General features: G+C 39.2%; 2 protein-coding genes across 2 annotated transcripts in view; both read right to left on the minus strand.

Annotated features, from left to right (window-relative positions):
* UBE2V2 (ubiquitin conjugating enzyme E2 V2) overlaps positions 1-25,491 on the minus strand; it is a 738,183-nt gene that overhangs the window by 425,314 nt on the left and 287,378 nt on the right. The gene's annotated exons all lie outside the window — the stretch shown is intronic.
* Positions 1-25,491, minus strand: part of SPIDR (scaffold protein involved in DNA repair) — a 184,620-nt gene that overhangs the window by 134,498 nt on the left and 24,631 nt on the right. Inside the window, exons 2-3 of the mRNA XM_049775632.1 lie at positions 21,608-21,800; positions 17,975-18,222 (exon numbers count right to left, since the gene is read on the minus strand). Coding sequence (XP_049631589.1) covers positions 17,975-18,222; positions 21,608-21,800 — 441 coding nt within the window. The remainder of the gene's footprint in view (positions 1-17,974; positions 18,223-21,607; positions 21,801-25,491) is intronic.

Here is a 25,491-nt window from a genome sequence, read left to right on the forward strand (position 1 = left end):
GTTTCCTAGAGAATCAAAGAGATAGCTCAAAGAGCTAGAGCAAAAACTTCGTACATGTAAGGACAAGGTTTGATCCCTAAAAACACCTGCTTCCTCAAGTGCTACCAGAGCAACCCCTCTCCCCCAAGCACTAAGCTAGAATTGTTCCCTGATCATGACTAGGTATGGTCCTAGCCCCCAAAAGAAGGCTAATTCATATCCCATGACAGACTGAGTTCAATTAAACAAAGTCAGTGGTATCATGAGTAACAAAATCTGTTTCCATCAGAAATCCTTTATTCTGCGTAAGAGACCTGTACAATAAGAGGCAGATGAGGCTAATGTTAACCAGCTACAGCTGGCTCAGTGCTATAAAAAGAATGAATACAAACACAAATTTTGAACTCTCCATTCCACTTGGGCCAGGACATCAAGAATGAATAAAGACAGCCTTTTCCAAACACTCTCTGTGAATGAACCAGCAGCTCCTGGGTCTCTCAAGTTGTTTACTGAACAGTGTGTGCAGGACTGTTGGAAGGGACAGGAGGGAGTCAGATGACCTATTAGTGCACAAAGCCAATTTTCCACAGTATTTGGATTTCTATTCTATAACAAGTAGGGGAGAGACATTGACAAAAATTTTGACTTTAAATTATACAATTAAATTTGATATAAATTAATGCATTGTCATAATCTAAATTACTGAACAATTATAAATAATTTATAAAGGACTTATACTATGAGAGGTGGCAATGTTTTGATAGATGATCATTATTTTATTTTTTAGTGAATAAGACGAAAAAAGTTGTTTTTTTATTTTTTATTTGGTATTTGGTTTTTGGGTCATACCCAGCAGCGCTCGGGGGTTATTCCTGGCTCTATGCTCAGACTTCGCTCCTGGCAGGCTCGGGGAATCATATTGGATGCTGGGATTCGAACCACTGTCTTGCATATAAGGCAAACGCTTATCTCCACGCTATCTCTCTGAATAAAATTTACTTAGAAAGACATGAAAAAAGAGAAAGAGAGGAAATAAATATTCAAGAAAGAATATGAGCTGCTCTAGAGTGAATGATAAAAGGCAAGTAAAGATACATAAAGACAAACAAGCAGATAAGTGTTCAAGGGGAACATGAGCTTAAAGATCAAGTCTATAATTACATAGCTAAACATATTCCGATACTGAGTTAAAAAAGGGACTGTGGTAATTTTTTCCCTATCTTTTACCTCAAAGATAGATGGTCCGAGGCTCAGATGATCCTTACTCTGCTTCAGAAAGTACTATTTTTGTTTGTTTGTTTGTTTGTTTTGGAGACTATGCCTGGTGATGCTCAGGCCTTAATCTTGCCTTTGCACTTAGGGATCATTCCTCATGGTTCTGGGGACCCTATGGGATGCTGACCACTTTGGCAATATACAGGCAACTGTCATGGCAACTTCTATACTACCACTTCAGTCTCAAGACAGTGTTACTTGGTAACATCAAGCATTTGAGTGTATTATAGAACTCAGAAAGAAAAAAAAATCTAACCGCATCAAAATATGGAAGAGGCCAGAGAGATAGCACAGAGGTAAGGCATTTGCCTTTCATGCAGAAGGACGGTGGTTCGAATCCCGGCATCCCATATGGTCCCCTGAGCTGCCGGGGGGCGATTTCTGAGCATGGAGCCAGGAGTAACCCCTGAGCACTGCTAGGTGTGACCCAAAACCAAAAAAAAAATAAATAAGGGTGAAGAAGAAATGAACAGACATTATCTCAAAGAAGAAATACAGATGGCCAAAAGGAACATGAAAAATTGCTCCACTTCTCTATCACGGAGATGCAAATCAAAACAACAATTAGAGTTTATTTCCCACTAGAGAGAAAATGGCACACATCACAAAGAACCAGAACAATCAGTGCTGGCATGGTTGCTATGGGGGATGCTAACTGGTTCAGCCTTTTTGCAGAATAATCTGAATATTTCTCAAGAAAACTAGAAAATGAGCTTCTCATGATCTACAATACCACTCCTGGAAAGGAGCATAGGAACCCATCTATTTATAATAGCCAGAATATGGAAGCAACCCAAGTGCCTGAGAAGAGATGAGAGGTTAAAGAAATTCTGGTACATCTACACAATGGAATACTATGCAGGTATTAGTAAAATTGAAGTCATGACATTTGCTTGTATAGGGATGGATTTGGAAAGTATTATGCTGAGCAAAATGAATCACAGGGAGAGGGATAGATAGAATGATTGCATTCTATTCTCATTTGTGGGATATAGGAAAAAGATAGTACGGTAATAATATCCAGAGACATTATTAGACATTATAGAGATGAGGGCCAGGAAAATCAATCTATGTTTGCAAAGAAGCTTGCCACAAATAAAAAAAGCAGTACAGTAAGGGCAGAGAAGGAACCACTATGACAGTGATAGTTGGAACTTTGGTCAAGAACTGGGTATTAAAAGGAGATACAACATGCATGTTACCCTTTCATGAAAAATAGTGCAAACCACACTGTCTAAAAGGAAAAAAATGGGGATGATAAAGGGGAGAAGGAGAGGGAGAAGTAAAATTCCTGACCCAGAGACAGGGAGGGGGAAAGGAACCTGAGGACATTGATGGTGGGAAAGGTTCAAGGGTGAAGGGTGGTGTAAATTGTGATACTGAAATTCAATCACAAAGTTGTAACCAGTGTTTAATTAAAAAGAAAAAATATATACAATATTGGCTGCGCTTCTTTTGAGGATCCTGAGGACCTGAAGGAAACTCTGTCCTGTGCTTTTCTGTCTTTTCTGAATTCTTGAAGCTCTCCTCAGAGCCCTGGGAGGCAAACCCCCAAAAACTATCACCTAGAGGCACCATAAGAGAGCTCGCTTCGCGGCTGTGCACTCTTTCTAACCAATAAGTCCCACCACAACATGCCAGAAAAAAATCACTCTACAAGCTTGACAATGGGGAAACCTCGCAGGCAAACACCATGCACAGAGAATAGAGATGATAGCTCGGATGACCCTAAAAATTCCAACCATCTGATTAACCTCTTGGATAAGGAGCTTAGAATAGAAATATAAAAGATATTCGTAGAACTCAAAGAAAGCATAGATCGATCTGAACAGAACACAAAGACAGAAATCAGAAAACTCCAAACTGAAATAAAAGATCTGAAAAACATGGTACCTCAACTGAAGAAGTCAGTGCATAGCCTCTCCAACAGGTTAACAGCAGCTGAAGACAGAATCAACATGCTGGAAGATGAGATGCAGAAAAACTCAACACAGCAGAAGATATTGGAAAAGAACCTTAAGAAAAACGATCAGGCAATGGAAAAAGTACTCAAGGAATGTGAACAGATGAAAATAAAAGTCTTTGATAAACTCAACAGAAACAACATAAGAATCATTGGAGTCCCAGAGGCTCAGATAGGAGATCCCCAGGAAGAATCAACTGTCAAAGACATCATCAAAGACAACTTCCAGAGTTAACACTACATGCAATCAAATCCTGCATGCTCGAAGAGTACCAGATAAAAGAGACCCAAAGAAAAACACCACAAGACACATCCTTATTACAATGACAAATCCCACAGATAGAGATAAAATACTGATAGCAGCAAGATCAAAAAGGGAAACTACATTCAAAGGAGCATACTTAAGACTCACAGCAGACATGTCCAAGAAACTCTCAAGGCCAGAAGACAGTGATGAAATATTGTGACAAGACTGAATGAAATGGATGCCTCGCCGAGAATACTGCACCCAGCCCAACTCACGTTCAACTTTGAAGGAAGGATACATAGCTTCATGGATAAACAACAGTTCAGAAACTTCACAGATGAAAAACCAGCCTTAAAGGAAAAACTGGCAGGTCTACTTTAAGACAAGAGAGACCAACAAACACAGCAAACTTACCTACAAAGATAACATTAAATCCTATGACAATCATCTCCCTCAAAGTCAATATACTAAATTCACCAATTAAAAGACACAGAGTGGAAAAATGGGTCAAAAAGATGAATCCAACCTTCTGCTGCCTACAAGAAACACATCTGAATAATCAGAACAAACATAGACTCAAACTCAAAGGCTGGAGGAAAATCATCCAAACAACCAACACCCTTAAAAAACCTGGGGTGGCCATATTAATATCTGATGACACCAACTTTATACTCAGAAAAGTGGTAAGGGACAAAGATGGACACTTTGTACTAATCAAGGGATATGTACAACAAGAAGAAACAAGACTATTAAACATATATGCACCTGTTGGAGACAGTGTCCTGTCAAAGGATCAATTTTTCTGTCTTGTCTTTTATGCAGCCTTTTACCTAAGGCTGCCCATCTGCTGACTTTGCTGTAAGCTTTTGAGCTAACAGGAAAGGTATTTTACAGCTGAAGGAGATTTTTCTTTGAAGCCAAAGAGAAAAGTGAACACCCCCAATGCTAGTTCCAGATCTAGACCACTCCCCTTAGCTTCTTTCCGGAGTTAATAGCTACCTTCAAAAACCTGCCCCCTTTACAGACTGATGTTAGCCCAGATAAGCAGGCTGCAGATCCCACTTTGGAGACATAAGGTCTCCCTCCCTTCTGAATATTTTACTGCCTTTGTTCTATAACCTTCGCGCCAAAAAAGTATGATTGACATGTCCTTTTTCCTGCCCATTTCTCCTCCTCTATATAAGAGTTGCTGAACCCAATAAAGGTACCTCTGATCGGATATCTCGCCTGAGGTCTTCATTTACTAACCTCTCTCAGATTTTTTACAGGTGTGGTTGTTCTTTTAACCCAGCCAAATAAAAGTGCGGAAGTCCAAGAGCCTCCCAGCCGTTTCCCCGCTGGCCGGGCCCCTCCAGGGGGCTTTAGGACCCTGCATGCACCCAATGAGAAACCAGCAAACAATCTAATACAATTATTGACAAATATGAAAAAAGATATCAATAATAACACAATAATTGTGGGAGACCTCAACACGGCCCTGTCAACATTTGATAGATTAACCAGACCGAAACCCAACAAAAACATACTAGCCCTGAAAAGAGAAATGGAAGAAAGAGGACTAGTAGATATATATATATGTATGTATATATATATATGTATGTATATATATATATGACATTCCACCCCAAAAAACCATAAGGTATATAGAACAAAATGTTGGTAAAACACTCCATGACATTGAGACTAAAAGCATCTTCAGGGAGGCAACTGCACTTTCCAAACAAGTGGAAACAGAGATAAACAGATGGGAATACATTAAGCTGAGAAGTTTCTGCACCTCAATAGAAATAGTGCCCAGGATACAAGAACTACCCACCGTGTGGGAGAAACTATTCACCCAATACCCATCAGATAAGGGGCTAATATTCAAAATATACAGGGCACTGACAGAACTTTACAAGAAAAAAACATCTAATCTCATCAAAAAATGTGGAGAAGAAATGAACAGAAACTTTGATAAAAATAAAAAAAGAAATACAAATTGCCAAAAGGCACATGAAAAAATGCTCCTCATCACTAATTATCAGGGAGATGCAAATCAAAAAAACAGATCACACCACAGAGATTGGCACACATCACAAAGAATAAGAACAATCAGTGCTGGCCGGGATGTGGAGAAAAAGGAACTCTTATCCACTGCTGGTGGGAATACCGTCTAGTCCAACCTCTATGGAAAGTGATATGGAGATTCCTCCAAAAATTGGAAATTGAGCTTCCATTCGACCCAGCGATTCCACTCCTAGGGATATGTCCTAGGAAAACAAGAATACAATACAAAAATCCCTTCCTCACACCTATATTTATTGCAGCACTATTCATAATAGCCAACTCTGGAAACAACCAAGATGCCCTTCAACTGATGAATGGCTAAAGAAACTATGGTACAAATACACAATGGAATATTATGCAGCCGTCAGGAGAGATGAAGTCATGAAATTTTCCTATACATGGATGGACATGGAATTTATCATGCTGAGTGAAATATGTCAGAGGGAGAGTGATAGACACAGAATAGTCTCACTCATCTATGGGTTTTAAGAAAAATAACAGTCACTTTTACAACAATCCTCAGAGACAATGAGAGGAGGGCTGGAACTTCCAGCTCACTTCAAGAAGCTCACCATAAAGAGTGGTGAGTTTAGTTAGAGAAATAACTACATTTTGAACTGTCCGATTAATGAGAATGTATGAGGGAAATGGAAAGCCTGTCTAGAGTACATGCGGGGGTCGGGTGGGGAGGAGGGAGATTTAAGACATTGGTGATGGGAATGTTGCACTGGTGATGGGTGGTGTTCTCTACATGACTGAAACCCAAACACAATCATGTATGTAATCAAGGTGTTTAAATAAAATATATATAAAAAAGACTTAATAATGAAAAAAGTATATAAAATATTTAAAAATAAAAGGAATATGAATGTATTGTCACTCAGTTTCTGTATTTCTACTATATGTGGTGATAGATTTGACTAGATAAACATGGTCATGAATAAAATCAACAGAGTCCATGGATCATTTAAGAGAATATGGATTTTAATCCAGTCTAGAATTTTAGTTTCTGAAGTTATGGCAATGCAATTTAAAAATTTAAGGAGCTGCTCTGGCATCTTTCAGTTCAGGAGATACTTAGGTCACTCGAGAGGCTCCCAAGGACCTTCAGAATTGTACTTTGTGATTCTTTTTTTTTTTTTTTTTAGAAAATATTCTTTTTTTTTTATTTAAACACCTTAATTACATACATGATTGTGTTTGGGTTTCAGTCATAAAAGGAACACCACCCATCACCAGTGCAACATTCCCATCACCAATGTCCCAAGTCTCCCTCCTCCCCACCCGACCCCCGCCTGTACTCTAGACAGGCTCTCCATTTTCCTCATACATTCTCGTTATTAAAACAGTTCAAAATGTAGTTATTTCCCTAACTAAACTCATCCATCTTTGTGGTGAGCTTCCTGAGGTGAGCTGGAACTTCCAGCTCTTTTCTCTTTTGTGTCTGAAAATTATTATTACAAGGGTGTCTTTCATTTTTCTTAAAACCCATAGATGAGTGAGACCATTCTGCGTTTTTCTCTCTCTCTCTGACTTATTTCACTCACCATAATAGATTCCGTGTACATCCATGTATAGGAAAATTTCATAACTTCATCTCTCCTGACAGCTGCATAATATTCCATTGTGTATATGTACCACAGTTTCTTTAGCCATTCGTCTGTTGAAGGGCATCTTGGTTGTTTCCAGAGTCTTGCTATGGTAAATAGTGCTGCAATGAATATAGGTGTAAGGAAGGGGTTTTTGTATTGTATTTTTGTGTTCCTAGGGTATATTCCTAGGAGTGGTATAGCTGGATCGTATGGGAGCTCGATTTCCAGTTTTTGGAGGAATCTCCATATCACTTTCCATAAAGGTTGAACTAGACGGCATTCCCACCAGCAGTGGATAAGAGTTCCTTTCTCTCCACATCCCCGCCAACACTGTTTATTCTCATTCTTTGTGATGTGTGCCATTCTCTGGGGTGTGAGGTAGTATCTCATCGTTGTTTTCATTTGCATCTCCCTGATGATTAGAGATGTGGAACATTTTTTCATGTGTCTTTTGGCCATGTGTATTTCTTCTTTGTCAAAGTGTCTGTTCATTTCTTCTCCCCATTTTTTGATGGGGTTAGATGTTTTTTTCTTGTAAAGTTCTGTCAGTGCCTTGTATATTTTGGAGATTAGCCCCTTATCTGATGGGTATTGGGTGAATAGTTTCTCCCACTCAGTGGGTGGCTCTTGTATCCTGGGCACTATTTCCTTTGAGGTGCAGAAGCTTCTCAACTTAATATATTCCCATCTGTTAATCTCTGCTTTCACTTGCTTGGAGAGTGCAGTTTCCTCCTTGAAGATGCCTGTAATGTCCTGGAGTGTTTTGCCTATGTGCTGTTCTTTATATCTTATGGTTTTGGGGCTGATATCGAGGTCTTTAATCCATTTGGATTTTACCTTCGTACATGATGTTAGCTGGGGGTCTAAGTTCAATTTTTTGCAAGTGGCTATCCAATTGTGCCAACACCACTTGTTGAAGAGGCTTTCACTGCTCCATTTAGGATTTCCTGCTCCTTTATCAAAAATTAGGTGATTGTATGTCTGGGGAACATTTTCTGAGTATTCAAGCCTATTCCACTGATCTGAGGACCTGTCCTTATTCCAATACCATGCTGTTTTGATAACTATTGCTTTGTCATGCCAGAGGCCTGCTTGACCAGGCTTAGTGGGGGTGCGGAACTTGGGTAACCCCAGCGCCCCTCTACCGCCTTGCTCCAGATCTCCAGGGCTTCCCCGGGCCACACGCCTGGGCAAGCCGGTGAGTTGGGCCCCTTGGTGGAGCTTGAAGGTACCCTAGGCCTTCCCCCATCATCCATGCAGCTCCTTAGGGAGGGTCTGGGTGGGGCTCTGAATTTCTGGTCTCCCAGCTTCTTGAAGGATCTCTCCTTCCTGGGAGCCGGGAGTCTAGCAGGAGGAGGAGTCTAGTCATGCCGGAGGCCTGCTTGACCAGGCCTAGTGGGGGTGCAAGACTTGGGTAACCCCAGCGCCCCTCTACCGCCTTGCTCCAGATCTCCAGGGCTTCCCCGGGCCACACGCCTGGGCAAGCCGGTGAGTTGGGTCCCTTGGTGGAGCTTAAAGTTTAAAGTTGGGGAAAGTAATTCCTCCCATATTCTTTTTCCCAATGATTGCTTTAGCTATTCGAGGGTGTTTATTGTTCCAAATGAATTTCAAAAGTGTCTGATCCACTTCTTTGAAGAATGTCATGGGTATCTTTAGAGGGATGGCATTAAATCTGTATAATGCCTTGGGGAGTATTGCCATTTTGATTATGTTAATCCTGCCAATCCATGAGCAGGGTATGTGTTTCCATTTCCGTGTGTCCTCTCTTATTTCTTGGAGCAGAGTTTTATAGTTTTCCTTGTATAGGTCCTTCACATATTTAGTTAAGTTGATTCCAGGATATTTGAGTTTGTGTGGAACTATTGTGAATGGGGTTGTTTTCTTAATGTCCATTTCATCCTTATTACTATTGGTGTATAGAAAGGCCATTGATTTTTGTGTGTTAATTTTGTAGTCTGCCACCTTGCTATATGAGTCTATTGTTTCTAGAAGCTTTTTGATAGAGTCTTTAGGGTTTTCTAAGTAGAGTATCATGTCATCTGCAAACAGTGAGAGCTTGACTTCTTCCTTTCCTATCTGGATTCCCTTGATATCTTTTTCTTGCCTAATCGCTATAGCAAGTACTTCCAGTGCTATGTTGAATAGGAGTGGTGAGAGAGGACAGCCTTGTCTTGTGCCAGAATTTAGAGGGAAGGCTTTTAGTTTTTCTCCATTGAGGATAATATTTGCCACTGGCTTGTGGTAGATGGCCTTCACTGTATTGAGAAAGGTTCCCTCCATTCCCATCTTGCTGAGAGTTTTGATCAAGAATGGGTGTTGGACCTTATCAAATGCTTTCTCTGCATCTATTGATATGATCATGTGGTTTTTATTTTTCTTGTTATTGATGTTGTGTATTATGTTGATAGATTTACGGATGTTAAACCATCCTTGCATTCCTGGGATGAAACCTACTTGATCGTAGTGGATGATCTTCTTAACGAGGCATTGAATCCTATTTGCCAGGATTTTGTTGAGGATCTTTGCATCTGCATTCATCAGCGATATTGGTCTGTAATTTTCTTTTTTTGTAGCATCTCTGTCTTGTTTAGGTATCAAGGTGATGTTGGCTTCATAAAAGCTATTTGGAAGTGTTTCTGTTTGTTCAATTTCATGAAAGAGTCTTGCCAAGATTGGCAGTAGTTCCTCTTGGAAAGTTTGATAGAATTCATTAGTGAATCCATCTGGACCTGGGCTTTTGTTTTTCGGCAGACATTTGATTACTGTTTTAATTTCATCAATGGTGATGGGGGTGTTTAGATATGCTACATCCTCTTCCTTCAACCGTGGAAGATTATAAGAGTCCAAGAATTTATCCATTTCTTCCAGGTTCTCATTTTTAGTGGCGTAGAGTTTTTCAAAGTAGTTTCTGATTACCCTTTGAATCTCTGTCATATCAGTAGTGATCTCTCCTTTTTCATTAATGATACGAGTTATCAAGTTTCTCTCTCTCTCTTTCTTTGTTAGGTTTGCCAGTGGTCTATCAATCTTGTTTATTTTTTCAAAGAACCAACTTCTGCTTTCGTTGATCTTTCGGATTGTTTTTTGGGTTTCCACTTCGTTGATTTCTGCTCTCAGCTTTGTTATTTCCTTCTGTCTTCCTATTCTTGGGTCCTTTTGTTGAGCATTTTCTAGTTCTATTAGCTGTGTCATTAAGCTACTCAGGTAAGCTCCTTCTTCCTTCCTGATGTGGGCTTGCAAAGCTATAAATTTTCCTCTCAGTACTGCTTTTGCTGTGTCCCATAAGTTCTGATAGTTTGTGTCTTTATTGTCATTTGTTTCCAGGAACCTTTTGATTTCCTCCTTGATTTCATCTCGGACCCACTGGTTATTGAGCATGAGGCTGTTTAACTTCCAGGTGTTAAAGTGTTTCTTCTGAGTCCCTTTGGAGTTCACAAATAATTTCAGAGCCTTGTGGTCAGCGAAGGTAGTCTGCAAAATTTCTATCCTCTTGATCTTATGGAGGTATGTTTTATGTGCCAGCATGTAGTTTATCCTGGAGAATGTCCCATGTACATTGGAGAAGAATGTGTATCCAGGTTTCTGGGGATGGAGTGTCCTATATATATCCACTAGGCCTCTTTCTTCCATTTCTCTCCTCAGGTCTAGTATATTCTTGTTGGGTTTCAGTCTGGTTGACCTATCCACTGTAAACAAAGCCGTGTTAAGGTACCCCACAATTATTGTGTTGTTGTTATTATTTTTCAGATTTGTCAACAGTTGTATTAAATATTTTGCTGGCCCCTCATTCGGTGCATATATGTTTAGGAGAGTGAATTCTTCCTACTCTACGTACCCCTTGATTAATATAAAATGTCCATCTTTGTCCCTTACAACCTTCCTGAGTATAAAATTTGCATTATCTGATATTAGTATGGCCACTCCAGCTTTTTTATGGGTGTTGTTTGCTTGGATAATTTTTCTCCAGCCTTTTATTTTGAGTCTATGTTTGTTCTGACTATTCAGGTGCATTTCTTGTAGGCAGCAGAAGGTTGGATTGAGTTTTTTGATCCATTTAGCCACTCTGTGTCTCTTAACTGGTGCATTTAGTCCATTGACGTTGAGAGAAAGAATTGTCCTGGGATTTAACGCCATCTTTATTTCAAAATTTGGTGTGTCTTTTGGGTAGTCTTGTCTTAGATTAGGTCTTTCAGTTTTTCTCTTAAGACTGGTTCTGTGTCTGTGAAGTTTCTGAGCTGTTTTTTGTCTGTGAAACCATGTATTCTTCCGTCAAACCGGAAAGTGAGTTTTGCTGGGTATAGTATTCTGGGTGAAGCATTCATTTCATTCAGTCTTGTCACAATATCCCACCACTGCTTTCTGGCATTGAGTGTTTCTGGTGATAAGTCTGCTGTAAATCTCAGGGAAGCTTGCTTGAACGTGATTTCCCCTTTTGATCTTGCTGTTTTCAGAATTCTGTCTCTATCTGTGGGATTTGTCATTGTGACTAGGATGTGTCTTGGGGTGGTTTTTCTGGGGTCTCTTTTGGTTGGTAGTCTTCGGGCATGCAGGATTTGATCACATATATTCTTTAGCTCTGGAAGTTTCTCTTTAATGATGTTCTTGACCGTTGATTCTTCCTGGAAATTTTCTTCCTGGGTCTCTGGGACTCCAATGATTCTTAAGTTGTTTCTGTTAATCTTATCATAGACTTCTATTTTCATCTGTTCCCATTCTTTGACTAATTTTTCCATTGTCTGCTCATTTGCTTTAAGTTTTTTGTCCAATCTCTCCTGCTGTATGGAATTGTTATGTATCTCATCTTCCACAGCACCAAGTCTATTCTCAGCTTCTGATACCCTGTCCCAGAGCTTATCCATTTTGTCATTCACTTCGTTTACTGACACTTTCAGTCCTTTTAGTTGACATGTTATTTCAGTTTGGAGTTTTGTGATTTCTGTCTTCACATTTTCTTGGTTCTTATTAGTGTTCTGTTCAACTCGATCCATGGTTTCTTGCAGATCTTTGAGCATCTTCCATATTGCTAGTCTAAAGTCCTTATCTGAGAGGTTGATTATTTGGTTGGTCATTATCTGGTCCTCAGAATTGTCATCTTCATTCTCTATGTCTGATGCTGGCCTGCGTTGTTTCCCCATTGTCACACTTGTATTGTGGGTTTTTCTACGTGTTGTGGTGGTATTCATTGGTTAAATGATGCAGGCAGCCACATTCCTCTAGCTCCTCCCTTTCTGGGTGGGTTGACTGCCTCCAAGGGAGGGGAGTCCTCCGTGGATGAAGCCTCACACTGGGTCAAATCTTAGGCCCGAGCATGCAACAGAGAAGACAGTCCGGCGAGAAATGTTTGCTTCTGTGATATAGCACCGTTCTTAGTGCAATTTTTCCTTCTTGTTGCAATGGTGTTCTTTCCTTAGAAAGAGTGCACGACCGCGTAGCAAAGCGCTGGAGCCTCTTTTTGCCCGACTCGCAAGAGTTTCACGTAAGAGGACAGTAGACAGACATAGACAGGTCACACTCACAGTTGGGCCCCACTGGGCCGGTGTACTTTCGTGGATTTTCCCCGCCTGGTGTCACACACAGGGAGCCGGCTTTTGCAAAGTCTGGCCGATTTTCATGCTCTGTAGTCCCTCCCTGAAAATGGCCTCTGGGCGAGCAAGTTTTCTGGAGCCTCTTTTTGCCCCACTCACAAGAGTTTCACGCAAGAGGACAGTAGACAGACATAGACAGGTCACACTCACAGTTTTTCACAGTTGGGCCCCACTGGGCCGGTGTACTTTCGTGGATTTTCCCCGCCTGGTGTCACACACAGGGAGCCGGCTTTTGCAAAGTCTGGCCGGTTTTCATGCTCTGTAGTCCCTCCCTGAAAATGGCCTCTGGGCGAGCGAGTTTTCTGGAGCCTCTTTTTGCCCCACTCGCAAGAGTTTCACGCAAGAGGACAGTAGACAGACATAGACAGGTCACACTCACAGTTTTTCACAGTTGGGCCCCACTGGGCCGGTGTACTTTCGTGGATTTTCCCCGCCTCGTACTTTGTGATTCTTGAGGAACCAGCTGGTGCTGAGAATAAATCCAGGTAGGTTGCATTCTAGTCATGCATCCTAAATGCTGTACTATCTCCAGGCCCTGTTTTTTTTTTTTTTTTTCAGTAAATCAGAAATATTATTTAAATAGGTATTCTATTAAATTAAAGGGCTTTTGTTTTGAACACACAGTGCATTCATTATGTCACCATAATCCTACCCAGTAACTCCAGTCCTAGCATGCAATTCCACTGACCTGTGGGACATTCCATCAAGGTATCTTGTCATTACCTCTGTCTCACATTAATGGCAGAAACCAAATGACAGATCCACAAAACTAACAGAATGAAATGTCAAAAAAATCAAAGATAATGTATCTATACCTAGCTATGCCTTTTTTAAATAACTTAACACCAAATATAAATTAAAAATTAAGAAGCTAGGTTAAAAAACAACAACAATGTACCAGAGCACAGAGAGTCAACTTAACTAAAGACATAAAGTACCTATACAAAGAAACTACAAAAACACTGCTACAAGAAATAAAAGAGGACTCAAGGAAATGGAGACACATACTCTGCTCATGGACTGGCAGGCTTAACATCATTAAAATGGCAATACTCCCCAAAGCATTGTACAAATTTAATGCAATACCTCTAAGGATAATCATGACATTTTTCAAAGAAGTGGATCAAACACTCCTGAATTTCATTTGGAACAATAAACACCCACAAATAGCTAGTGCAACCCTTGGAAAAAGGAGTATGGGAGGCATCATCTTTCCCAACGTTAAATTGTATTACAAAGCTATAGTCATTAAAACAGCATGGTATTGGAATAAAGACAAAACCTTGTATCAGTAGAATAGACTTGAATATTCAGAAAAAGTTCCCTAGACATACAATCATTTAATCTTTGATAAAGGGGCAAAAAATGCAAACTGGAGCAAGGAAAGCCTATTCTATCAGTGAGGTTGGGACAACTGGTCAGCCTCTTGCAAAAAAGAGAACTCAGACCTCCATCTAACACCATGCACAAAGGTCAATTCCAAATGGATAAAGGACCTGGATATCAGACCCAAAACCATAAGGTATATTGAAAAACATGTAGGTAAAACACTCCATGACATCAAGACTAAAGGCATCTTCAAGGAGGAAACAGCACTCTCCATACAAGTAGAAGGTGAGATAAATAGATGAGACTATATTAAGCTGAGAAGCTTCTGCACCTCAAAGGATATAGTACCTAGGATACAAAAGCCACCCACAGAATGAGAGAAACTATTCATCCAATACCCATCAAACAAGGGGTTAATATCTACAATATACAATTTACTGACAGAACTTACAAAGAAAGAAACATCTAACACCATCAAAAATGGGGAGAATAAATGAACATACACTTCCTCAAAGAAGAAATACAAATGGCAAAAAGGCACATGAAAAAATATTCCACATTACTAATTATCAGGGCAATGCAAATCAAAACAACAGTGAGGTGCCATCTCACGCCACAGAAACTGGCACACATCACAAAGAACAAGAATTATAAGTGCTGGCAGAGATGTGGGGAGAAAGGAATCTCATTCACTGCTGGTGGAAATGCAGTCTCATCTAGCCCTATGGAAAACAATATGTAGCTCCTCAAAACATTGGATACTGAACTCCCATATGATCCAGCTATACCACTCCTAGGGATATACCCTAGGAACTCAGAAATCCAATACAAATATCTCTTCCTCACACCTATATTAATTGCAGCACTATTTACAACAGCCAGACTCTAGAAACAACCAAGATGCCCTTCAACAGATAAATGGCTAAAGAAACTGTAGTACATATACACAATGGAATATTATGCAGCTAACAGGAGAGATGAAGTCATGAAATTTTCCTATACATGGGTATACATGGAATCTATTATGCTGAGTGAAATAAGTCAGCGGGAGAGAGAGACACAGAATAGTCTGGCTTATCTATGGGTTTTAGGAAAAATTAAAGAAATTAGTGTGATAATGCCCAGAGATGAGGGCTGAAGGACTGGCTCATGATAGGAAACTCATTTCTTTTTTTTGTTTGTTTTTTTGTTTTTTTTGTTTGTTTTTTTTTGGGGGGGGCCATACCCGGCGATGCTCAGGGGTTATTCCTGGCTGTCTGCTCAGAAATAGCTCCTGGCAGGCACGGGGGACCATATGGGACACCAGGATTCGAACCAACCACCTTTGGTCCTGGATCGGCTGCTTGCAAGGCAAACGCCGCTGTGCTATCTCTCCGGGCCCGGAAACTCATTTCAAAGAGAAGTAATTGCAGTTAGAAAAATAATACACTAACAACTACCATGACAATGTTAATAAAGGAAAAGTAGAATGCCTATTTTGAATACAGGCAGGGAGTGTAAAAAAAGGGAGATGGGGGGGCATTGGTGGTGGGAATGTTGTATTGATAAAGGGATGTTCTTTTAGTGACTGAAGCCCAACTACAGTCCTGTCTGTAATCATGGCGTTTAAATCAATATATTATTAAAAATAATAAAAAAAATCTAGAACAATAAAAAAAAAAAAAGAAGTCACTCCTGGCAGGCTCAGGAGACCATACATAGGATGCTGGTAATCAAATTCAGGCCCATCCTCGGTTCACCACATGCAAAGCAAACACCTTAACACTGTGCTATCACTCCAGCCCCTGATTTTCAGTTTTATCCCACCTCTCATCAGTGTTACTCGGTTCTCAATGACCCATTCTGTATGTGGAATATTCTGCATTCTGTACGTGGAGTTGGGGACACATTATTAAGCCTCCGTTGTTCACCTGACTCAATAACCACTTTTCCAAAGCCTAATATTAGGTAATGCCTTTTATTACAGTATTGATATAAAGCAATCTTTATATATTTAAACTAGTGAATAATCTATAACTTTGCTAGATAATTTTACTTAGAATTACCTTGGATGTAAGTATAGGTAAGAAATTTTAAATCAAGGTAATAAATTTCATATACAAATCCCAAAAATATCCCCTTCTCTATCTAAAGGAGACTTTTTTTTTAAATTTAAGGTACTTTAATGAAGTACTATTCACTTTAAGGATTCATAATTAACACAGAAATGTTTGCTGTTGCTCATTTCTAGTGCATCAGAGGACACTAGAAGAATGGGCTAATTGCTAATTATTCCTTTTATATGTTTTTCTAAGAAAAATACAAAGAAAAATAATAGTGAATTGACACATTCTTTTTTTTTTTTTTTTTTTTTTTTTTTTTTTGGTTTTTGGGTCATACCCAGCAGTGCTCAGGGGTTACTCCTGGCTCTACGCTCAGAAATCGCTCCTGGCAGGCTCGGGGAACCATATGGGATGCTGGGATTTGAACCACCAACCTTCTGCAGACAAGGCAAACACCTTACCTCTATGCTATCTCTCTGGCCCTGATTTGACACATTCTTAATATCTATTCTACACTTTTACAAATGTATCACTGCTTTGAAACTCACTTGACCTCAAAGAAAGATAATTTCAAAAGTTTATGCCAACACTGAGATAAATGATATATCTCCATGATGTGTTGGTCGCTATTTGAAAAAAATAAACCATAAAATCATAAACAGACTAATTCTGACTCATTTGTAGTTTGTATAAGAAAATTACTTTGAATCATGGGTTTAGCCCTTCCTTCTGTAACCATCTAACCTTACTGTCTACAGTAAGTACTGCACTGGCAACATGTGATTACCTACAGTAAAGTTAATTAAAATTAAATTAAATTTGACTTAAAACTTAGTTCTGGGGCAGCATGATAGCATGGAGGAAAGGCGTTTGCCTTCCATGCAGAAGGATGGTGGTTCAAATCCCGGCATCTCATATGGTACCCCGTGCCTGCCAGTGGTGATTTCTGAGCGTAGAGCCAGGAGTAACCCTGAGTGCTGTGGAGTATGACCCAAAAACCAAAAACAAACAAACAAAAAAAGCCAAGCAAACAAAAACTTAGTTCCACAGGCCCATTATACACAATGAATGCTCAGTGACTGTATGTGATCAGTAACTAAATTAAATAAAACAGATATAGTTTTACACCACTGCAGAAAGTCTTATTAGGCAGTACTGATGCATAGTGAAATAATGGCTCCATGATGGTGCAGATTTATTCATTATCATTTATTTACTCATTTTTAATACATGTAAAACTTGATAAATATTGTCATAATCTTTTTTTGGGGGGGCCACACCCAGTGCTGCTCAGGGATTACTTCTGGCTGTCTGCTCAGAAATAGCTCCTGGCAGGCACGGGGGACCATATGGGACACCGGGATTCGAACCAACCACCTTTGGTCCTGGATCGGCTACTTGCAAGGCAAACACCACTGTGCTATCTCTCCGGGCCTGTCATAATCTTTTTAATCAAAGTAACTACATAGCTTGACTTTTCTAGAAAACAAGTATTTCCTATGTTTGTAGTAGTTTCAACAAATGCAACAAATTAGAATCCTTTTTGTAGGATTTTCTTTTTTTTTTTCTTTTGGTTTTTTGGGCCACACAGTTTGATGCTCAGGGCTTACTCTTGGCTATGCTCTCAGAAATTGCTCCTGGCTTGGAGGCACCATATGGGATGCCGGGGGATCGAACCGTGGTTCTTCCGTAGCTAGTGCTTGCAAGGCAGATACCTTACCTCTAGCGCCACTTCATGGCCCTAATTAGTAGGAATTATTATATCGATAGACAAAATCCTTTATTACAGCAGAGGTCAGGAAATCAAGACAACTTCATGTTTATAATAAATACGGCCAAAATATTCATCTAAAAAAGATCTCTAATTTTACTAATTGTTTCTTATGTTTCTATGCTTAAATCTTGTCACTCACCGAACTCTAGATGAGTCTGAGCTGGGTGGAACAGCTGGGTCACCACTCTGCTGACACTTGAAAGGAAGATAATACACTCTCTGAACCACCACACAGACACCAATTTGATACCAGGTAGTAGCATCTTGGTTTTCTACTGCATCCAGCAGAGAATCTCTTAGGGAAGCTTGTGTTGAGAAGTGTTGTTTTGCTTTTTTGGGTTTATGAATATGGTCTTCCCCCAGGGTACCGAGATCACCACACACAACCTAACAAGACATACAGAAGGGGATAGTTTCAGACTGACTCATTTTGGAATGCTCCATTGAAAACTGGTGACAATTCCAGGAATAAGGCACAAGTGGAAGAGCACAAGCCTCACATATGCAGGAACTGGAATATGATCCACAGAACTTCAAGCACTATCAACTTCAAGCACTATCAACCAAAGCACCTATTAGTCAAGCATACACCAATGGGAACGCCCTATTCACACAACCTCTGTTTGGTTGGTTGGTTTCTTTTTTGACTTGGGATCTCACCTTGAAGTGCTGAGAGCTTATTCCTGGCTCTGCACTATGGAATCACTCCTATCAGTGCTTGGTGGACTTTATATGATACCAGAGATCAGACTCGTGCTGGCTGCATGCAAGGAAAGTGCCCTCTCAGCTGTACTATCTTTCCCACTCAAGAATGACATACTTGGATAATCCTAAAATGTACCAGTAGAAATTTTCAGGAATAAACAAAACCAAAAATCATGGGCTTCTTATGGGGGACTATGTGGAAGTGGGCAAAATGGATCACAATAACAAAAAATGAAGTATTTTCTATCAATGGAAGTAGAAGCTATTTTGGAATTTTAAAAACATATAATAAACTCTGCTGTTAAGATGCCTTTAGGTAGTTCAAATTTTTTTATTCTTTTATTAGGTAATATTCCAAAATATCACAAAATTTTATTAGGTAATATTAGGCAAGCTAAAACATAAAATAAGAAATGATTAGATTGGGGCGGGAGAGGTGGGGCTGTGCAAAAAATAAAAAAAAGAAATGATTAGGGTTTAATATAATGAGTAACAATACTGAGTTACTATTATGTGTAATCTACTATACTATGCACTTTAGCTGCTGTGTACTCTCTTAACATTATATAATATCTTAAAAAATTATAATAAGAAATCATTTTGTACCAGAGAAACAGTGAAAACAGCTGGGGTGCAGCATGCAATTGCTGAGGGTTAGATTTTGTACCATATGCGCCCCCCAAATCACTCATATGATGTTCAAGAAAAAAATTCACTTTTCCTTACATACTATGTTTACTTAATGGTCATTTAACATCATAACCCAATGATGTTGTTTATATAATTTAATAAAGCAAAGCAAAAATATTATGTCCAATATCAAGATCATTCAACAGATTCCAGCTGGGGTAGAACTTGAATCAGGGTACCACAAATCCCATTATTCTTTTTGGGGAGTGGTGAGGGTCACACCTGGCTATGCTCAGAGGGCATACTCCTGTATCTGCACTTACAGGACATTTTGATATTAGGAATAGAACCAATGTAGGTTTGATGTAAGGCAAGCACCTAAACCCCAGTAAAACCTCTTTGGCCCCAAATCCATATTTTTAGTCACTATACTATACTGACATTTCACTGTCACATTATAAATGAAAAAAATATATCTCACTGATTTCATTCCAGAATATTTAAAAAGTGTTTAAAAAGAAAAAGATGCCCACAAACACAATCACCATGTCTGCATTTGACTTGCACCATTGACTCACTGTGTTCTTGAAAGAGACTCATAGAAAATCATGAATGATTATGGGTACACTGACTATGCTGCTGAAGCTGGCAATCTGGAGAGGAGAAGGAAAGACAAATCTCCTGCCAAAGCCATGCCTGCTGCACCTATCACTCACAATTGTCACTTTGCCAGTGGTCCTGCTTCATCAATCCTCTATGACTTTCTGCAGAGACACCAATCTAACCAAACTAAACTCCAGGTATGCCAGGATTTGGGCTGACATCTTCAGGACATTTTTGGAGTGAGTGAGGACACCCTCTCCCACTCCCTGACTCACTAATTTCAGGAAACCCTACAGACCAGCTGAAACAATCTTTGGGTTAAAGAAGAGGGGAAACATCACTTTCCCCAACACCAAGTTGTCCTATAAAGCAGCAGTAATTAATACAGTATCATACTAGAATTAAGATGAAATTTGGACCAATGGGATAGTGTAAAATATCCTGAGACAGACCTTCACATATAAGGTTAACTAGTCTTCAATAAAAGAGAAAAAAAATGAAATAAAGTAGAGCAAAAAAGTTCTCTTCAAACAAGTGGGGAGAAGAGGAAGAGGAGAAAGAGAAGTAGGAGGTAACAAAAGAAGAAGAGAAGGAAGAGGTGGTGATGGAAAAAGAAGAAGTGGAGAAGGAGGAGGAGGAGGTGAAAAAAGAGAAAGAGAAGGAGGAGGAGGGGAGAAAAAGAGAACAACGACTGCTACAATAGCACCATCACCACCACACTACTACTACTATTCAGGCCTCTGCACAAATGGCTTTATAAAATACCTGAATCTTATAAGGTACATAAAGAAAAAGAGAGGTATAACTCTTCATGACATTGAATCTAAAGGCATCTTTAAAGATAAAGATGGCAAGCATGTAGAAATCAAGTTAAACATATTAAGAAGCTTCTACACCTCAAAGGATATAATGACCAAAATAAAGACTCAATACTCATCCAATAAAGGGTTAATATTAAAGATAATATTAAAGATACTGGTAGAACATTATAATAAAAAGTATAAGAAAAAATACTCAAAATCCATCAAAAATTAAAAAAAAAGAGAAGAATGAACAGAAAGTTCCTCAAGGAAGAAATACAAATGGTCAAAAGGCATGTGGAAAAAATTCCCTGCATTATTATCATAGAGATTCAAATCAAAACAATATGAGATAACATCTCACACCATAGAAATGGGCACAATTCAAAAAGAATCAGGACATCTAGTATTGATATATATTCAGGAAGAAGAGGATTCTCATCACTTTTAGTTGAAGTGTCAAGTGCTTCAGTCTTTCTGGAAAACAATATGGACATTCCTAAAAATAAAGAAGTTGAGCTTCCATTTGACTCAGAAACTATACTTCTTGGACTATATACCAAGAGTTCCAAATGGTAGAATAATGAATGCCCAAAGATAATAAAAACAAAGAACATGAGAACTGGTATTCAATAGGAAATAAGAAAGGAAGCAGGCTAAGACTACAGTAGAGAGAAGCATTCATCTGGGAGGAGGTGGTAAAGTTATATATGAAACGCTATCAGCAATAATACTGTAAACCACAGTTCAAGAAGTTATTAAATAAAATTTGTCTCTTGGGGCCGGAGAGATAGCATGGAGCTAAAGCGTTTGCCTTGCATGCAGAAGGACAGTGGTTCGAATTCCGGCATCCCATATAGGGGCCCATAACCAAATAACCAAAAGCAAAGGTCTCTATTTCATAACAATAATAAGATAATTTTATCATATATGTTCACTTCATATTTTTGGAAAAACATTAGTTATATAAAATTCTTTCAAATCCCATATTATTACATATTAGTCATAAAACCTCTAAGCCCGTGAGAGTTTACCTGTTTTTCAGATGAATTATCTGTTAGACTCTTAATTCTAAATATCTGAGTCAAAGGGATGATTCTTCTTGGAAGAGATATATCCCAACAGCGAACTTCTTGTGTTTCTGAATATTCTTTGGCAATAACTTTCTTACAGAAGTAAGTATTCAGAATGACAGGGTAACTTTCATGTGGTATAATAAGCTTTTGCCTAAAACAGGAAAGAAATACAACAGCTTATTTGTAATTCTGAATTCCCATATGCTAAATCAGAACTAAAAAAAGGGGGTAACTTGTATGCTATAGAATACCAAAAGACACCCCCCCCAAACACATATATACACACAGTCAAAAGTGACTGTGAATCTGATTTTCATTTGGTTATCAAATGCACACAGAGGACTGGGATACATGACCATGCTGAAGTGCCTAGGTTTGTGCTTCTCAGGTTGACTCCTTTTGACAGATGATGGCTTTCAGTTGCCTCAGGAAGAATTTTCAAATATTGAACTAAAGTGTTCTTGAAAACAATGCAATTATTAGATATTGTGACAGCTCTAGTCATTCCTTCCCTTCCCTTCCCTTCCCTTCCCTTCCCTTCCCTTCCCTTCCCTCTTTCCCTCCCTCTTTCCCTCTCTCTTTCTTTCTCTCTTTCTCTCTTTCTCTCTTTCTTTCTTTCTTTCTTTCTTTCTTTCTTTCTTTCTTTCTTTCTTTCTTTCTTTCTTTCTTTCTTTCTTTCTTTCTTTCTTTCTTTCTTTCTTTCTTTCTTTCTTCTTCTCTCTCTCTCTCTCTCTCTCTCTCTCTCTCTCTCTCTCTCTCTCTCTCTCTCTTTCTTTCTTTCTGGCGGGGGTGGGGGGCTCACATACCCAGTGTGCTCAGGACTAACTCTGCTGCTCAGGGATCACTTCTAGCAATGTTCTGGAAATATGTGGTGCAAGGACTCTGACCTAGGGTTAGATTTGGCTCTACAATGTCTCTGTGACCTGATTTAGTCTTTCCAAAATCACATCAAGTCACATGAAAATCCAATCACATCAAAAACTGACATCATGAAATTCTCTTATATGTATATGTACATGGAATTTATTATGCTGAGTGAAATAAGTCAGAGAGAGAGAGATAGACACAGAATAGTCTCATTCATCTATGGATTGATTTTTGTTTTGTTTTGCTTTTGGGGGGCCTCACCTGGTGACTGACGCTCAGGGGTTACTCCTGGCTATGCGCTCAGAAATCGGTCTTGGCTTAGGGGTACCATATGGGACACCAGAGTATCAAACCACAGTTTGCCCTAGACTAGTGCTGGCAAGACAAACACCTTACTGTTCCATGCCATCACTCTGGCCCCTCATCTACGGGTTTTAAGAAATTAATGACATTATTGTAATAATGCTCAAAGAGAATAGAGATGAGGGACAGAAGGACTGGCTCACTATATGACGCTTACCACAAAGAATGGTGAGTGCAGTTAGGGAAATAACTACACTTACAACTATTATGACAATTTAGATGAGTGAGAAAAGTAGAATGCCTTTTTTGAATACAGGCAGGAGTTGTGAAGGAAGGGGGGATGGCATTGGTGGTGGGAATGTTGCTCTGGTGAAAGAGGGTGTTCTGTTTATGACTGAAACCCAACTACAATCAATCATGCTTGTAATCTTGGTGCTTAAATAAAGATTTTATTTAAAAAATGACATCCAATGTCAGAGGAATTTAAAAAAAATTTTTCTATTGGGCCTGGAGAGATAGCACAATGGCATTTGCCTTGCAAGCAGCCGATCCAGGACCAAAGGTGGTTGGTTCGAATCCCAGTGTCCCATATGGTCCCCCATGCCTGCCAGGAGCTATTTCTGAGCAGACAGCCAGGAGTAGCCCAAAAACCAAAAAAAAAAAAAAAATTTCTATTGATAAAGTAGGAGTGAAATGGTGGAATACTAGATAAACTAATTCATCTAATCACCCATATTTGTTTATTTATTTGTTTGTTTATTTATTTATATTTCTTGTTCTTTTTTGACCACAAGGCAGTGCTCAGATTTTACTGCTAGTTTTTTGCTCAGGGATTACTCCTGGAGGAACTCATTTGACCATAGATGGTGATGGGGATTGATTCCTGGTTGGAATCTTCAGCAAATCTCCTGTACTCATGTGGATAGGAGGAAGACAAAGACAAGGGAGGAGGAGGAAAAACTGGTTAATCAGACGAAAAAGAAATTGGATCAAGTATCTCAGTCCATGCACACAGGTTAAGTCAAAATGGATTAAAAACTTAAAATATGATTTAAAAAAACTTATGGGGGTATTCTGGTCCAGTGGATTCCCATTAGTGTGTGAGATGAGTGAAATGGTAATTCCCAGTGGCAGAGCATTCGGTGGAGTTGGGAAGAAGGTCCTCTTGCCTGAACTAGAACAAGGTATGACTGACCACTATCTGTGCCCCAACACAGCAGATAGTGGTCAGTACTACCAGGAGTGGTCCCAAAACCTTGAAGGAAGGTGCTGAAAAGGAGTACACAGATTCAAGAACAAAACAACCTCACTGATAAATTGGCAAAATAACCCCACTAAAAAATCGGGAAAAGAGCTGAACCAATATTTCTATAAGGAAAATGAACATATAACCAGCAGGCATATTTTAAAGTTATAACTGATTATTAGAAAATTAGAAATCAAGTTTACCATATCAGACCATAACTTTGATAATGGCCTATATCAGTGGCAATGAAACCATCCAGAGGTGTGATGACTGCCTGGGGTACAAAAAGGGGGAGTGCTATCCTCTGTTTTCTTAAATAAGTATTTTTCTTGGGAGTCATAAAGTGTCTTTTTTTCTGAAAATGAGGGCAGTGTGAGTGAAAGGCACATAGATTTAATAACCTATGAATATCACAAAGGCTAGAACAAATTCAAGTATAAGTATAGAATAAAGGAACCTTTAAATATAGTTGATAAGATTGTTATCTATACAAAACAAAACAATTTCTCAAAAGAGTAAAAATAAGTACTCCTCTTAATCCCCCTTTTCCTTAAAACCAACAATGAAGAGGAGCTTAATTCTGTTTGAAAGTGATAAGATATTAATTTTCCTTGTATGCATGTGACACTGGTTTAATTCCCAGCACTGCGTGGTTTCTGGAGCACAGAGCTGAGAGTATATTTGAGCATCTGAGAAAGCTGAGTATGATACCAAACTTTCCTGTTCCCCCATAAAAACAAAAAGAGAAAGAAACTGAATAAAAATAATAAATACTTGGGGCCGAAGAGATAGCATGGAGGTAAGACATTTGCCTTTCATGCAGAAGGTCATTGCTTCGAATCCCAGCATCCCACATGGTCCCCCTGCCTGTCAGGAGCGATTTATGGTCCCCCGTGTCTGCCAGGAGCGATTTCTGAGTGTGGAGCCAGGAGTAACCCATGAGCACTGATGGGTGTGACCCCCAAACCAATAAATAAATAAATAAATAAATACTTGAATTAAAATAAGAGCACAAATATGAGATGAAATTTCTCTATAAATTTAATTCTTTAATTCAGAGATAGGAGAAATAGAACTGGAGTTATGGAAGAAACTTTCTTGTACAAAGACAACCCTAGTTCAATCCTCAGGACCACACATGGTACCCTGAACTCCTCCAGGATTGATCCCTTAGCATAGAGTCAGGAGTAAGCCCTGAGCACTACAAGGTGTAGCCCAAAAACAAAGAAAAAAATTTTATATTTAATTCTCTAATTCTAGTAGTCTAATTAGTAATATTCAACCACAACCACCAATTCATATACCACTGCTGGTCCACATTGCAGAAAGGTTGAAAAACACTGGTCTACCCTCTGTGGACCAAGTACAGGACAGGTACAGATCCACAGTGTATAAAGGTTGCTGAACACTTGTCTAGATGAACAAA

Source organism: Suncus etruscus, chromosome 6, assembly GCF_024139225.1.
Source record: "Suncus etruscus isolate mSunEtr1 chromosome 6, mSunEtr1.pri.cur, whole genome shotgun sequence".
Lineage (NCBI taxonomy): Eukaryota > Metazoa > Chordata > Mammalia > Eulipotyphla > Soricidae > Suncus > Suncus etruscus.